Source organism: Pagrus pagrus (genome assembly GCF_965226575.1).
Source record: "Pagrus pagrus genome assembly, chromosome: 10".
NCBI classification, from domain to species: Eukaryota; Metazoa; Chordata; class Actinopteri; order Spariformes; family Sparidae; genus Pagrus; species Pagrus pagrus.
In genome coordinates this window covers 3989049-4003174 of record NC_140194.1, presented here as the reverse complement: position 1 = coordinate 4003174, position 14126 = coordinate 3989049, and the positions used below count along the sequence as shown (strand labels likewise).

Here is a 14126-nt window from a genome sequence, read left to right as displayed (position 1 = left end):
GTTTACTTACTTGTGTATCGAGAAACAGATTTACTCTGTCCTTCAGTAAGGTGATCATCTGCCACTGCAGTAACAGTTATCGTATACTGGACACCAGCAGTCAGGTTAGTAATGTTTATATGTTTTTGATTCACATTATCAGAGTTATGGACATTTCTATCAGTCCAGTTTACTCTATAGAAGGAGACATTTCCCAATGGTTCAGTCCAGGTCAGATACAAAGAGGATGTCATTATATCAGTGACAGTGGCATTCCTGACAGCTTCAGGCTCTGTGAGTGCAGGATGAATGTAGGATGAGGGGAAAAATTAGAGCTGGTGAAAATATAATACTGACTGTAGCAAGTGCAAAATCTACAAGTGATCAGAGCAAAGTTGCCAATCCAAAAAGTGACTAATGACAAAAAGCTGCAATCTAAAATAAATTAAAGTTTTGTTACTTGTGACTGAGGTTAATGTTTGACCGTCTCCTTCTGTCTGATTGTCTCCAGCAACAGCAATGACTGTGATTGTGTAGGTAGTACCCGGGATCAGGCGTGATAGCTCAACAGAGGTATCAGATGTTAACACGCTCAACAAAGCTCCACCATTATTCCACTCCACCCTGTACTTGAACACCTCACCAGGAGGTTTTGTCCAGGTCAGAGAGATGGAGGTGGTGGTTGTGGATACAGTGGGTACCCCAACTTTACCAGGTCCTAAAGAGGAGAGGAGAGGAGAGGACCGAACCAAGTGGTACAACCTCTGTGAGTGAAATCTGTACTACTTTGTGTAACTGTGTTTGTTGATTTAAACAATCATACATCAGTAACACTATTTATATTAAATATAGGTTGTTTTCATTTTACTTTCATCCATCATTTGTTCTTGTGATGTAATTGTTTCCACTTCCTTACATGGTGGAGTTTGACAAAGGATGAGAAAATAGACTATAGATACTTTCATGAGCAGAAATGTGACTCATCATCTTACTTGTATAGTGAGAAATCTGAGCCATTTCACTTTCTGTTGTGTCATCTCCAGCCACTGCTATGACAGTAAAATTGTACTGCACTCCAGCAGTCAGCCCAGTGACATCAATATTATTGTCAGTGACATCAGTATCCCAGTTATTTGTCCCATCAGTCCACTGTACTCTATAGAAGGACCTGTTTCCCTCTGGTTCAGTCCAGTTCAGAGATATAGAGGATGTTGTGATTTCAGAAACTCTGAGATTCAAGACAGCTTCAGGCTCTGTGAATGAGAGGGATGATATAGCCAAGAATTTTTCAAGCGACACCAGACAGACTTTCTCTAAAAATGATGTCATTCAACTGCATATTATAGCACGTCCTGTACTGGCAGCACCTCCCACAGAATACTCAGAAGAACTGACTTACTTTTTGAAATGTACTAAAACTTATTGAAATCACAGATTTCTCATCACTGGAATGAAAACCTTTGAGGTTGGGAAACAAGTTGAATTCTTCCTTGTAGCAAATTGTTTTTGGTTCCAAAAGGAGGCTGAAGAGTGTAATTCCTTGACAGGAAGAACAAACCTTCTGGGTCATTTGATTTCAGACTAAAAGAGTCCAAAGCCATTCTTGTGGCTCTGTCAGTCCGTGCTTTTAGCAAAATGCTAATGCAAGCATGCAAATATTGTCACAATGTCAGTGCTAACATGCTGATGTTGAACAGGTGACCAGGCTCCCCATTTTAGTTTCGACCTTGCAAATCTACATTGCCACGCCGACAGCCGTACAGCTACAATAAGATATATCCAACCCGTCTGTCAACCACAACACATGCTCCTGAAATCTGCACAACACTAAAGAGATGTGCCATCAACAACATCCCAACAATGTCCAGAGCTGCAACCTACATCCAGCACATTCAGTGCAGCTCTGAGGTAAAAGCTGAAATCAGTGCAGAGTCCTCTCCACCAGGGGTCCTCAGCAGACATCCTGACAGTATGAACCACATTTAAATGTTTACTTACTTGTGTATCGAGTAACAGATTTACTCTGTCCTTCAGTAAGGCGATCATCTGCCACTGCAGTAACAGTTATGGTATACTGGACACCAGCAGTCAGGTTAGTAATGTTTATATCTGTTTGAGTCACATTATCAGAGTTATGGACATTTCCATCAGTCCAGTTTACTCTATAGAAGGAGACATTTCCCAATGGTTCAGTCCAGGTCAGAGACAAAGAGGATGTCGTTATATCAGTGACAGTGGGATTCCTGACAGCTTCAGGCTCTGTGAGTGCAGGATGAATGTAGGATGAGGGGAAAAATTAGAGCTGGTGAAAATATAATACTGACTGTAGCAAGTGCAAAATCTACAAGTGATCAGAGCAAAGTTGCCGATCCAAAAAGTGACTAATGACAAAAAGCTGCAATCTAAAATAAATTAAAGTTTTATTACTTGTGACTGAGGTTAATGTTTGACCGTCTCCTTCTGTCTGATTGTCTCCAGCAACAGCAATGACTGTGATTGTGTAGGTAGTACCCGGGATCAGGCGTGATAGCTCAACAGAGGTATCAGATGTTAACACGCTCAACAAAGCTCCACCATTATTCCACTCCACCCTGTACTTGAACACCTCACCAGGAGGTTTTGTCCAGGTCAGAGAGATGGAGGTGGTGGTTGTGGATACAGTGGGTACCCCAATTTTACCAGGTCCTAAAGAGGAGAGGAGAGGAGAGGACCGAACCAAGTGGTACAACCTCTGTGAGTGAAATCTGTACTACTTTGTGTAATTGTGTTTGTTGATTTAAACAATCACACATCAGTAACACTATTTATATTAAATATAGGTTGTTTTCATTTTACTTTCATCCATCATTTGTTCTTGTGATGTAATTGTTTCCACTTCCTTACATGGTGGAGTTTGAGAAAGGATGAGAAAATAGACTATAGATACTTTCATGAGCAGAAATGTGACTCATCATCTTACTTGTATAGTTAGAAATCTGAGCCATTTCACTTTTTGTTGTGTTATCTCCAGCCACTGCTATGACAGTAAAATTGTACTGCACTCCAGCAGTCAGCCCAGTGACATCAATATTATTGTCAGTGACATCAGTATCCCAGTTATTTGTCCCATCAGTCCACTGTACTCTATAGAAGGACCTGTTTCCCTCTGGTTCAGTCCAGTTCAGAGATATAGAGGATGTTGTGATTTCAGAAACTCTGAGATTCAAGACAGCTTCAGGCTCTGTGAATGAGAGGGATGATATAGCCAAGAATTTTTCAAGCGACACCAGACAGACTTTCTCTAAAAAGTCTATTATTCAACTGCATATTATAGCACATCCTGTACTGGCAGCACCTCCCACAGAATACTCAGAAGAACTGACTTACTTTTTGAAATGTACTAAAACTTATTGAAATCACAGATTCCTCATCACTGGAATGAAAACCTTTGAGGTTGGGAAACAAGTTGAATTCTTCCTTGTAGCAAATTGTTTTTGGTTCCCAAAGGAGGCTGAAGAGTGTAATTCCTTGACAGGAAGAACAAACCTTCTGGCTCATTTGATTTCAGACTAAAAGAGTCCAAAGCCATTCTTGTGGCTCTGTCAGTCCGTGCTTTTAGCAAAATGCTAATGCAAGCATGCAAATATTGTCACAATGTCTGTGCTAACATGCTGATGTTGAACAGGTGACCACGCTCCCCATTTTAGTTTCGACCTTGCAAATCTACATTGCCACGCCGACAGCCGTACAGCTACAATAAGATATATCCAACCCGTCTGTCAACCACAACACATGCTCCTGAAATCTGCACAACACTAAAGAGATGTGCCATCAACAACATCCCAACAATGTCCAGAGCTACAACCTACATCCAGCACATTCAGTGCAGCTCTGAGGTAAAAGCTGAAATCAGTGCAGAGTCCTCTCCACCAGGGGTCCTCAGCAGACATCCTGACAGTATGAACCACATTTAAATGTTTACTTACTTGTGTATCGAGTCACAGGAGTACTCTGTCCTTCAGTAAGGCGATCATCTGCCACTGCAGTAACAGTTATGGTATACTGGACACCAGCAGTCAGGTTAGTAATGTTTATATTTGTTTGATTCACATTATCAGAGTTATGGACATTTCCATCAGTCCAGTTTACTCTATAGAAGGAGATATTTCCCAATGGTTCAGTCCAGGTCAGAGACAAAGAGGATGTCGTTATATCAGTGACAGTGGGATTCCTGACAGCTTCAGGCTCTGTGAGTGCAGGATGAATGTAGGATGAGGGGAAAAAATTACAGCTGGTGAAAATATAATACTGACCGTAGCAAGTGCAAAATCTACCAGTGATCAGAGCAAAGTTGCCGATCCAAAAAGTTACAAATGACAAAAAGCTGCAATCTAAAATAAATTAAAGTTTTGTTACTTGTGACTGAGGTTAATGTTTGACCGTCTCCTTCTGTCTGATCGTCTCCAGCAACAGCAATGACTGTGATTGTGTAGGTAGTACCCGGGATCAGGCGTGATAGCTCAGCAGAGGTATCATTTGTTAACATGTTCATCAAAGCTCCACCATTATTCCACTCCACCCTGTACTTGAACACCTCACCAGGAGGTTTTGTCCAGGTCAGAGAGATGGAGGTGGTGGTTGTGGATACAGTGGGTACCCCAACTTTACCAGGTCCTAAAGAGGGGAGGAGAGGAGAGGACCGAACCAAGTGGTACAACCTCTGTGAGTGAAATCTGTACTACTTTGTGTAACTGTGTTTGTTCATTTAAACAATCACACATGAGTTGAACTTAATTGGTTTTAGGTTTTCATTCATCAGTCATTATTGTGATACAATTGTTTAAACCTCTGTATATAGAAGAGTTACAGAAAGGATGAGAAAATTAACTATAAGCACTGTCATCAGCAAAAAGGTCCAGCACATACAGTACACATCCAGTGGTTACTTACTTGTGTATTGAGTAACAAAGGTACTCCGTCCTTCAGTGAGGTCATCACCTGCCACTGCAGTAACACTTATGTTATACTGGACACCAGCAATCAGGTTAGTAATGTTTATATGTGTTCGAGTCACATTTTCAGAGTTATGGACATTTCCATCAGTCCAGTTTACTCTATAGAAGGATCTACGTCCCTGTGGTTCAGTCCAGGTCAGATACAAAGAGGATGTCATTATATTAGTGACAGTGAGATTCCTGACAGCTTCAGGCTCTGTGAGTGAGAGGGATGATATGGACAAGGATTTGTAATGTCTACTTGCAGTGCAATTTTCTCCGCCTCAGTATAAAACAAAGTTAGAGTAAAGATGAATCACAAAGTAGCTTATAGATACTTCCATGAGCAGAAATGTGACTCATCATCTTACTTGTATAGTGAGAAATCTGAGCCATTTCACTTTTTGTTGTGTCATCTCCAGCCACTGCTATGACAGTAAAATTGTACTGCACTCCAGCAGTCAGCCCAGTGACATACGTTTTATTGTCAGTGACACTGTCATTCCAGTTATTTGTCCCATCAGTCCACTGTACTCTATAGAAGGACCTGTTTCCCTCTGATTCAGTCCATGTCAGAGATATAGAGGATGTTGTGAATTCAGAAACTCTGAGATTCAAGACAGCTTCAGGCTCTGTGAATGAGAGGGATGATATAGCCAAGAATTTTTCAAGCGACACCAGACAGACTTTCTCTAAAAAATTATGTCATTCAACTGCATATTATAGCACGTCCTGTACTGGCAGCACCTCCCACAGAATACTCAGAAGAACTGACTTACTTTTTGAAATATACTAAAGCGTATTGAAATCACAGATTTCTCATCACTGGAATGAAAACCTTTGAGGTTGGGAAACAAGTTGAATTCTTCCTTGTAGCAAATTGTTTTTGGTTCCCAAAGGAGGCTGAAGAGTGTAATTCCTTGACAGGAAGAACAAACCTTCTGGGTCATTTGATTTCAGACTAAAAGAGTCCAAAGCCATTCTTGTGGCTCTGTGAGTCCGTGCTTTTAGCCAAATGCTAATGCAAGCATGCAAATATTGTCACAATGTCAGTGCTAACATGCTGATGTTGAACAGGTGACCAGGCTCCCCATTTTAGTTTCAACCTTGCAAATCTACATTGCCACGCCGACAGTCGTACAGCTACAATAAGATATATCCAACCCGTCTGTCAACCACAACACATGCTCCTGAAATCTGCACAACACTAAAGAGATGTGCCATCAACAACATCCCAACAATGTCCAGAGCTACAACCTATATCCAGCACATTCAGTGCAGCTCTGAGGTAAAAGCTGAAATCAGTGCAGAGTCCTCTCCACCAGGGGTCCTCAGCAGACATCCTGACAGTATGAACCACATTTAAATGTTTACTTACTTGTGTATCGAGTCACAGGAGTACTCTGTCCTTCAGTAAGGCCATCATCTGCCACTGCAGTAACAGTTATGTTATACTGGACACCAGCAGTCAGGTTAGGAATGTTTATATCTGTTTGAGTCACATTATCAGAGTTATGGACATTTCCATCAGTCCAGTTTACTCTATAGAAGGAGATATTTCCCAATGGTTTAGTCCAGGTCAGAGACAAAGAGGATGTCGTTATATCAGTGACAGTGGGATTCCTGACAGCTTCAGGCTCTGTGAGTGCAGGATGAATGTAGGATGAGGGGAAAAAATTACAGCTGGTGAAAATATACTGACTGTAGCAAGTGCAAAATCTACCAGTGATCAGAGCAAAGTTGCCGATCCAAAAAGTTACAAATGACAAAAAGCTGCAATCTAAAATAAATTAGAGTTTTGTTACTTGTGACTGAGGTTAATGTTTGACCGTCTCCTTTTGTCTGATCATCTCCAGCAACAGCAATGACTGTGATTGTGTAGGTAGTACCCGGGATCAGGCGTGATAGCTCAGCAGAGGTATCATTTGTTAACATTTTCATCAAAGCTCCACCATTATTCCACTCCACCCTGTACTTGAACACCTCACCAGGAGGTTTTATCCAGGTCAGAGAGATGGAGGTGGTGGTTGTGGATACAGTGGGTACCTCAATTTTACCAGGTCCTAAAGAGGAGAGGAGAGGAGAGGACCGAACCAAGTGGTACAACCTCTGTGAGTGAAATCTGTACTACTTTGTGTAACTGTGTTTGTTCATTTAAACAATCACACATGAGTTGAACTTAATTGGTTTTAGGTTTTCATTCATCAGTCATTATTGTGATACAATTGTTTAAACCTCTGTATATAGAAGAGTTACAGAAAGGATGAGAAAATTAACTATACGCACTGTCATCAGCAAAAAGGTCCAGCACATACAGTACACATCCCAGTGGCTACTTACTTGTGTATTGAGTAACAAAGGTACTCTGTCCTTCAGTAAGGTCATCACCTGCCACTGCAGTAACACTTATGTTATACTGGACACCAGCAATCAGGTTAGTAATGTTTATATGTGTTCGAGTCACATTTTCAGAGTTATGGACATTTCCATCAGTCCAGTTTACTCTATAGAAGGATCTACGTCCCTGTGGTTCAGTCCAGGTCAGATACAAAGAGGATGTCATTATATTAGTGACAGTGAGATTCCTGACAGCTTCAGGCTCTGTGAGTGAGAGGGATGATATGGACAAGGATTTGTAATGTCTACTTGCAGTGCAATTTTCTCCGCCTCAGTATAAAACAAAGTTAGAGTAAAGATGAAGCACAAAGTAGACTATAAATACTTCCATGAGCAGAAATGTGACTCATCATCTTACTTGTATAGTGAGAAATCTGAGCCATTTCACTTTTTGTTGTGTTATCTCCAGCCACTGCTATGACAGTAAAATTGTACTGCACTCCAGCAGTCAGCCCAGTGACATCAATTTTATTGTCAGTGACACTGTCATTCCAGTTATTTGTCCCATCAGTCCACTGTACTCTATAGAAGGATCTGTTTCCCTCTGGTTTAGCCCAGTTCAGAGATATAGAGGATGTTGTGATTTCAGAAACTCTGAGATTCAAGACAGCTTCAGGCTCTGTGAATGAGAGGGATGATATAGCCAAGAATTTCTAAGCGACACCAGACAGACTTTCTCTAAAAATGATGTCATTCAACTGCATATTATAGCACGTCCTGTACTGGCAGCACCTCCCACAGAATACTCAGATGAACTGACTTACTTTTTGAAATGTACTAAAACTTATTGAAATCACAGATTTCTCATCACTGGAATGAAAACCTTTGAGGTTGGGAAACAAGTTGAATTCTTCCTTGTAGCAAATTGTTTTTGGTTCCCAAAGGAGGCTGAAGAGTGTAATTCCTTGACAGGAAGAACAAAACTTCTGGGTCATTTGATTTAAGACTAAAAGAGTCCAAAGCCATTCTTGTGGCTCTGTCAGTCCGTGCTTTTAGCAAAATGCTAATGCAAGCATGCAAATATTGTCACAATGTCAGTGCTAACATGCTGATGTTGAACAGGTGACCACGCTCCCCATTTTAGTTTCGGCCTTGCAAATCTACATTGCCACGCCGACAGCTGTACAGCTACAATAAGATATATCCAACCCGTCTGTCAACCACAACAAATGCTCCTGAAATCTGCACAACACTAAAGAGATGTGCCATCAACAACATCCCAACAATGTCCAGAGCTACAACCTACATCCAGCACATTCAGTGCAGCTCTGAGGTAAAAGCTGAAATCAGTGCAGAGTCCTCTCCACCAGGGGTCCTCAGCAGACATCCTGACAGTATGAACCACATTTAAATGTTTACTTACTTGTGTATCGAGTCACAGATTTACTCCGTCCTTCAGTAAGGCCATCATCTGCCACTGCAGTAACAGTTATGGTATACTGGACACCAGCAGTCAGGTTAGTAATGTTTATATCTGTTTGAGTCACATTATCAGAGTTATGGACATTTCCATCAGTCCAGTTTACTCTATAGAAGGAGATATTTCCCAATGGTTCAATCCAGGTCAGAGACAAAGAGGATGTCGTTATATCAGTGACAGTGGGATTCCTGACAGCTTCAGGCTCTGTGAGTGCAGGATGAATGTAGGATGAGGAGAAAAAATTACAGCTGGTGAAAATATAATACTGACCGTAGCAAGTGCAAAATCTACAAGTGATCAGAGCAAAGTTGCCGATCCAAAAAGTTACAAATGACAAAAAGCTGCAATCTAAAATAAATTAAAGTTTTGTTACTTGTGACTGAGGCTAATGTTTGACGGTCTCCTTTTGTCTGATCGTCTCCAGCAACAGCAATGACTGTGATTGTGTAGGTAGTACCCGGGATCAGGAGTGATAGCTCAGCAGAGGTATCATTTGTTAACAAGCTCTTCAAAGCTCCACCATTATTCCACTCCACCCTGTACTTGAACACCTCACCAGGAGGTTTTATCCAGGTCAGAGAGATGGAGGTGGTGGTTGTGGATACAGTGGGTACCTCAATTTTACCAGGTCCTAAAGAGGAGAGGAGAGGAGAGGACCGAACCAAGTGGTACAACCTCTGTGAGTGAAATCTGTACAACTTTGTGTAACTGTGTTTGTTCATTTAAACAATCACACATGAGTTGAACTTAATTGGTTTTAGGTTTTCATTCATCAGTCATTCTTGTGATGCAATTGTTTAAACCTCTGTATATAGAAGAGTTACAGAAAGGATGAGAAAATTAACTATAAGCACTGTCATCAGCAAAAAGGTCCAGCACATACAGTACACATCCCAGTGGTTACTTACTTGTGTATTGAGTAACAAAGGTACTCCGTCCTTCAGTAAGGTCATCACCTGCCACTGCAGTAACACTGATGTTATACTGGACACCAGCAATCAGGTTAGTAATGTTTATATGTCTTCGAGTCACATTTTCAGAGTTATGGACATTTCCATCAGTCCAGTTTACTCTATAGAAGGATCTACGTCCCTCTGGTTCAGTCCAGGTCAGATACAAAGAGGATGTCGTTATATTAGTGACAGTGAGATTCCTGACAGCTTCAGGCTCTGTGAGTGAGAGGGATGATATGGACAAGGATTTGTAATGTCTACTTGCAGTGCAATTTTCTCCGCCTCAGTATAAAACAAAGTTAGAGTAAAGATGAATCACAAAGTAGCTTATAGATACTTCCATGAGCAGAAATGTGACTCATCATCTTACTTGTATAGTGAGAAATCTGAGCCATTTCACTTTCTGTTGTGTCATCTCCAGCCACTGCTATGACAGTAAAATTGTACTGCACTCCAGCAGTCAGCCCAGTGACATCAACTTTATTGTCAGTGACATCAGTATCCCAGTTATTTGTCCCCTCAGTCCACTGTACTCTATAGAAGGATCTGTTTCCCTCTGGTTTAATCCACATCAGACATATAGAGGATGTTGTGAATTCAGAAACTCTGAGATTCAAGACAGCTTCAGGCTCTGTGAATGAGAGGGATGATATAGCCAAGAATTTCTAAGCGACACCAGACAGACTTTCTCTAAAAATAATGTCATTCAACTGCATATTATAGCACGTCCTGTACTGGCAGCACCTCCCACAGAATACTCAGAAGAACTGACTTACTTTTTGAAATGTACTGAAACTTATTGAAATCACAGATTTCTCATCACTGGAATGAAAACCTTTGAGGTTGGGAAACAAGTTGAATTCTTCCTTGTAGCAAATTGTTTTTGGTTCCCAAAGGAGGCTGAAGAGTGTAATTCCTTGACAGGAAGAACAAACCTTCTGGGTCATTTGATTTCAGACTAAAAGAGTCCAAAGCCATTCTTGTGGCTCTGTGAGTCCGTGCTTTTAGCAAAATGCTAATGCAAGCATGCAAATATTGTCACAATGTCAGTGCTAACATGCTGATGTTGAACAGGTGACCACGCTCCCCATTTTAGTTTCGACCTTGCAAATCTACATTGCCACGCCGACAGCTGTACAGCTACAATAAGATATATCCAACCCGTCTGTCAACCACAACACATGCTCCTGAAATCTGCACAACACTAAAGAGATGTGCCATCAACAACATCCCAACAATGTCCAGAGCTACAACCTTCACCACATTCAGTGCAGCTCTGAGGTAAAAGCTGAAATCAGTGGAGAGTCCTCTCCACCAGGGGTCCTCAGCAGACATCCTGACAGTATGAACCACATTTAAATGTTTACTTACTTGTGTATCGAGTCACAGGAGTACTCTGTCCTTCAGTAAGGCCATCATCTGCCACTGCAGTAACACTTATGTTATACTGGACACCAGCAGTCAGGTTAGGAATGTTTATATCTGTTTGATTCAAATTTTCCGAGTCACTGACATTTCCATCAGTCCAGTTTACTCTATAGAAGGATCTACGTCCCTGTGGTTCAGTCCAGGTCAGATGCAAAGAGGATGTCATTATATTAGTGACAGTGAGATTCCTGACAGCTTCAGGCTCTGTGAGTGAGAGGGATGATATGGACAAGGATTTGTAATGTCTACTTGCAGTGCAATTTTCTCCGCCTCAGTATAAAACAAAGTTAGAGTAAAGATGCAGCACAAAGTAGACTATAGATACTTCCATGAGCAGAAATGTGACTCATCATCTTACTTGTATAGTGAGAAATCTGAGCCCTTTCACTTTTTGTTGTGTTATCTCCAGCCACTGCTATGACAGTAAAATTGTACTGCACTCCAGCAGTCAGCCCAGTGACTTTAATTTCAGTGTCAGTGACATCAGTATCCCAGTTATTTGTCCCATTAGTCGACTGTACTCTATAGAAGGACCTGTTTCCCTCTGGTTCAGTCCAGTTTAGATACACAGAGGATGTTGTGAATTCAGAAACTCTGAGATCCCTGACAGCTTCAGGCTCTGTGAGCGACAGACAGGTGGACGCAAAGAAGAAAAATATTGCAGCACAATGTACTTAATACATGATACAGTCAGGGACAACACTACAGAGGAAAAACACAATGTCTTCACACTTTCAACTCCATTGTCATATTCAGTTCGACATCTTACATCTTACAATGAAAGCCAAAAATTCGTCCTACTTACTTGTGTACTCTGAAACGGTTTCTGACGCTCCTTCAATACGCTCATCACCTGCCACTGCAGTAACAGTTATGGTATACTGGACACCAGGAGTCAGGCCAGTGATGTTTATAGATGTGTCATCTACAGTCCTGTTGTTTCCATTGTTCCATCGTACTATATAGGCAGAGCTATTTCCATTTGGTTTATCCCAGTTCAGAAACACAGAGGATGTTGTGACACTAGTGATGGAAAGATTCCTGACAACTTCAGGCTCTGTGGATGAAACAGAGGTTGTGGAGGAAAAGAAGAGACGAGCTCAGCATTATCATTTCACAGTCTGTGAAAGTCTGTAATAGAAGTGATTAAACAAAGTGGACGGACTTACTCGTTGTGACTTCTTTACAGCAGTTAAAACAACCAAAGACGATTGGATAGACTGCTCCAGGAATCAGATTACTTATCACACCATTTGAAGTGATACTGCCAGTGGATAAGGGGCAGGTTGAATTTGATACAAAGGTGACTGTCGTTGTTGTAACTGTTAAGTTTTCTGTACCAATGCTGGCACATGCACTGTCTAAAATATAGAAAAAGAAGCAGAAAAACAAGACAAACAATCACATATGAGCACAAACAGCAACACAAATTGAAGAACTCCTGCAATGACAAAATGTTGCACATAAAACACAATGAAGAAACAGCCGTTCTTACCACTGCTACATTGTGCTTGGCAGATCTGTGAAGACAGAGAAAAGCATAATGAAGGATTTTACACCAGCAGAGGTCAGCACTGAGTTTAAAACAGCTTCACAACAGCAACTAGAAACCCAGACACCGGCTCAGTGTCACAGCAGGGCATCAGCAACTGATAGTACAAGCCTGTTGAGTTAAAATGATTAAGAAGAGCTGCTGAAACAATTCTGTTGAGTCACTTTGATGTATATTAAGTCTAAAAATAGTGGATCCAGCCCGTAGAATAACCACCAAGACTAAGAGAAGTTCAACTTCTAGTAGATAAACTTGTGATTCGTGTAGCTCTAAAGAAACAAAACAAAATAAATAATAAAGATTGAATGCTGGTTCATTCATCAACATACTTCCTTGTCATTGGTGCAAACAAACACACAAAAGCTCAGTATTGTGGGATAAAGTCCCTTTGTACTTAACTGATGATAAGATCAGGTTTGAATGGCAGTCTGAACAAGGAAGTAAACCCTGGCAAAACCTGAGCGTCAGGTATTGACAGGGTATAATCATTATGTGGCCTCAGGTAACGTTATTTGAGGAACTAGTGTTTGAAAAAAACATTCTTCCCATTTGTAGCATTACATCCCAAACAACAACAAATGAAACGCTGCTCACAGCAAACACTCATATCACACAGTCACGCACGGCGACATCAGACTTCACGTCCAGCTCTGCATTTCCACTGTGGTTATTATCTGCATCCTGGTATCAGGCCTCTGATTCCACATTACTTATTAGCCAAAAACTTAACCAGCCCCGACTCACTGCTGACATGTCGCCTTTCAGTCTGTTTACCCCACAGCTAAACATTAAACACTCGGCATCATTGCTCAAACCTGCATCATTCTCTCACCCACAGGGTCAATCATTAACGCCCAACAATGACTTAACAGACCTCACAGCAGTCTTTCCATTGCACAAGATCAAATCAGGTTATACTTTTTATGTCGCGCCCTACGTGACGCGGTGAATCCTATATATTGCACAAGCATCAATCACTCAGTGTGCAGCATCTTGAGCTCGTCTTGGTTCTGTAAAGGAGAAATCTGAATTCAGATGATTGTATTTTTCTTTGTGGGGAAGAAAAAGGTGTAAAAGTATTTCCTTTCCTGACATTTTGTGGGTTTATTTTGTTCATTTATTACACTAAAGTAAAAAGAGCAAACATACCCTGGCTGGAACCACGGGGGGCGCTGTACTATCTGAATATTGCCTCGAGGTATTACAAGAGAGGACTGGCCAGCAGGGCTAGCAGGTTAGCATGCTAACTTCAGTAGACATCTCTGCATCAAAATACACGGACGATGTCTTACAAATTGCCCCTTTAAAATATCCAAATTATTGTATTCCCATTTTCTCTCAAAGCTCAATGTGACCCCCTTCAAGTGTCTTTATTTTGTTGTTTTGTTGGACCAGCAGTCCAAACCTTCCAAAGAGATTCATTA

General features: G+C 41.2%; 1 protein-coding gene across 1 annotated transcript in view; it reads right to left on the bottom strand.

Moving 5' to 3' along the window:
• The window catches only part of LOC311264277 (receptor-type tyrosine-protein phosphatase eta-like), a 58427-nt gene that overhangs the window by 29304 nt on the left and 14997 nt on the right, over positions 1 to 14126 (bottom strand). The window contains exons 2-4 of the mRNA XM_084365016.1: positions 12646 to 12670; positions 12320 to 12511; positions 11956 to 12207 (exon numbers count right to left, since the gene is read on the bottom strand). Coding sequence (XP_084221142.1) covers positions 11956 to 12207; positions 12320 to 12511; positions 12646 to 12670 — 469 coding nt within the window. The remainder of the gene's footprint in view (positions 1 to 11955; positions 12208 to 12319; positions 12512 to 12645; positions 12671 to 14126) is intronic.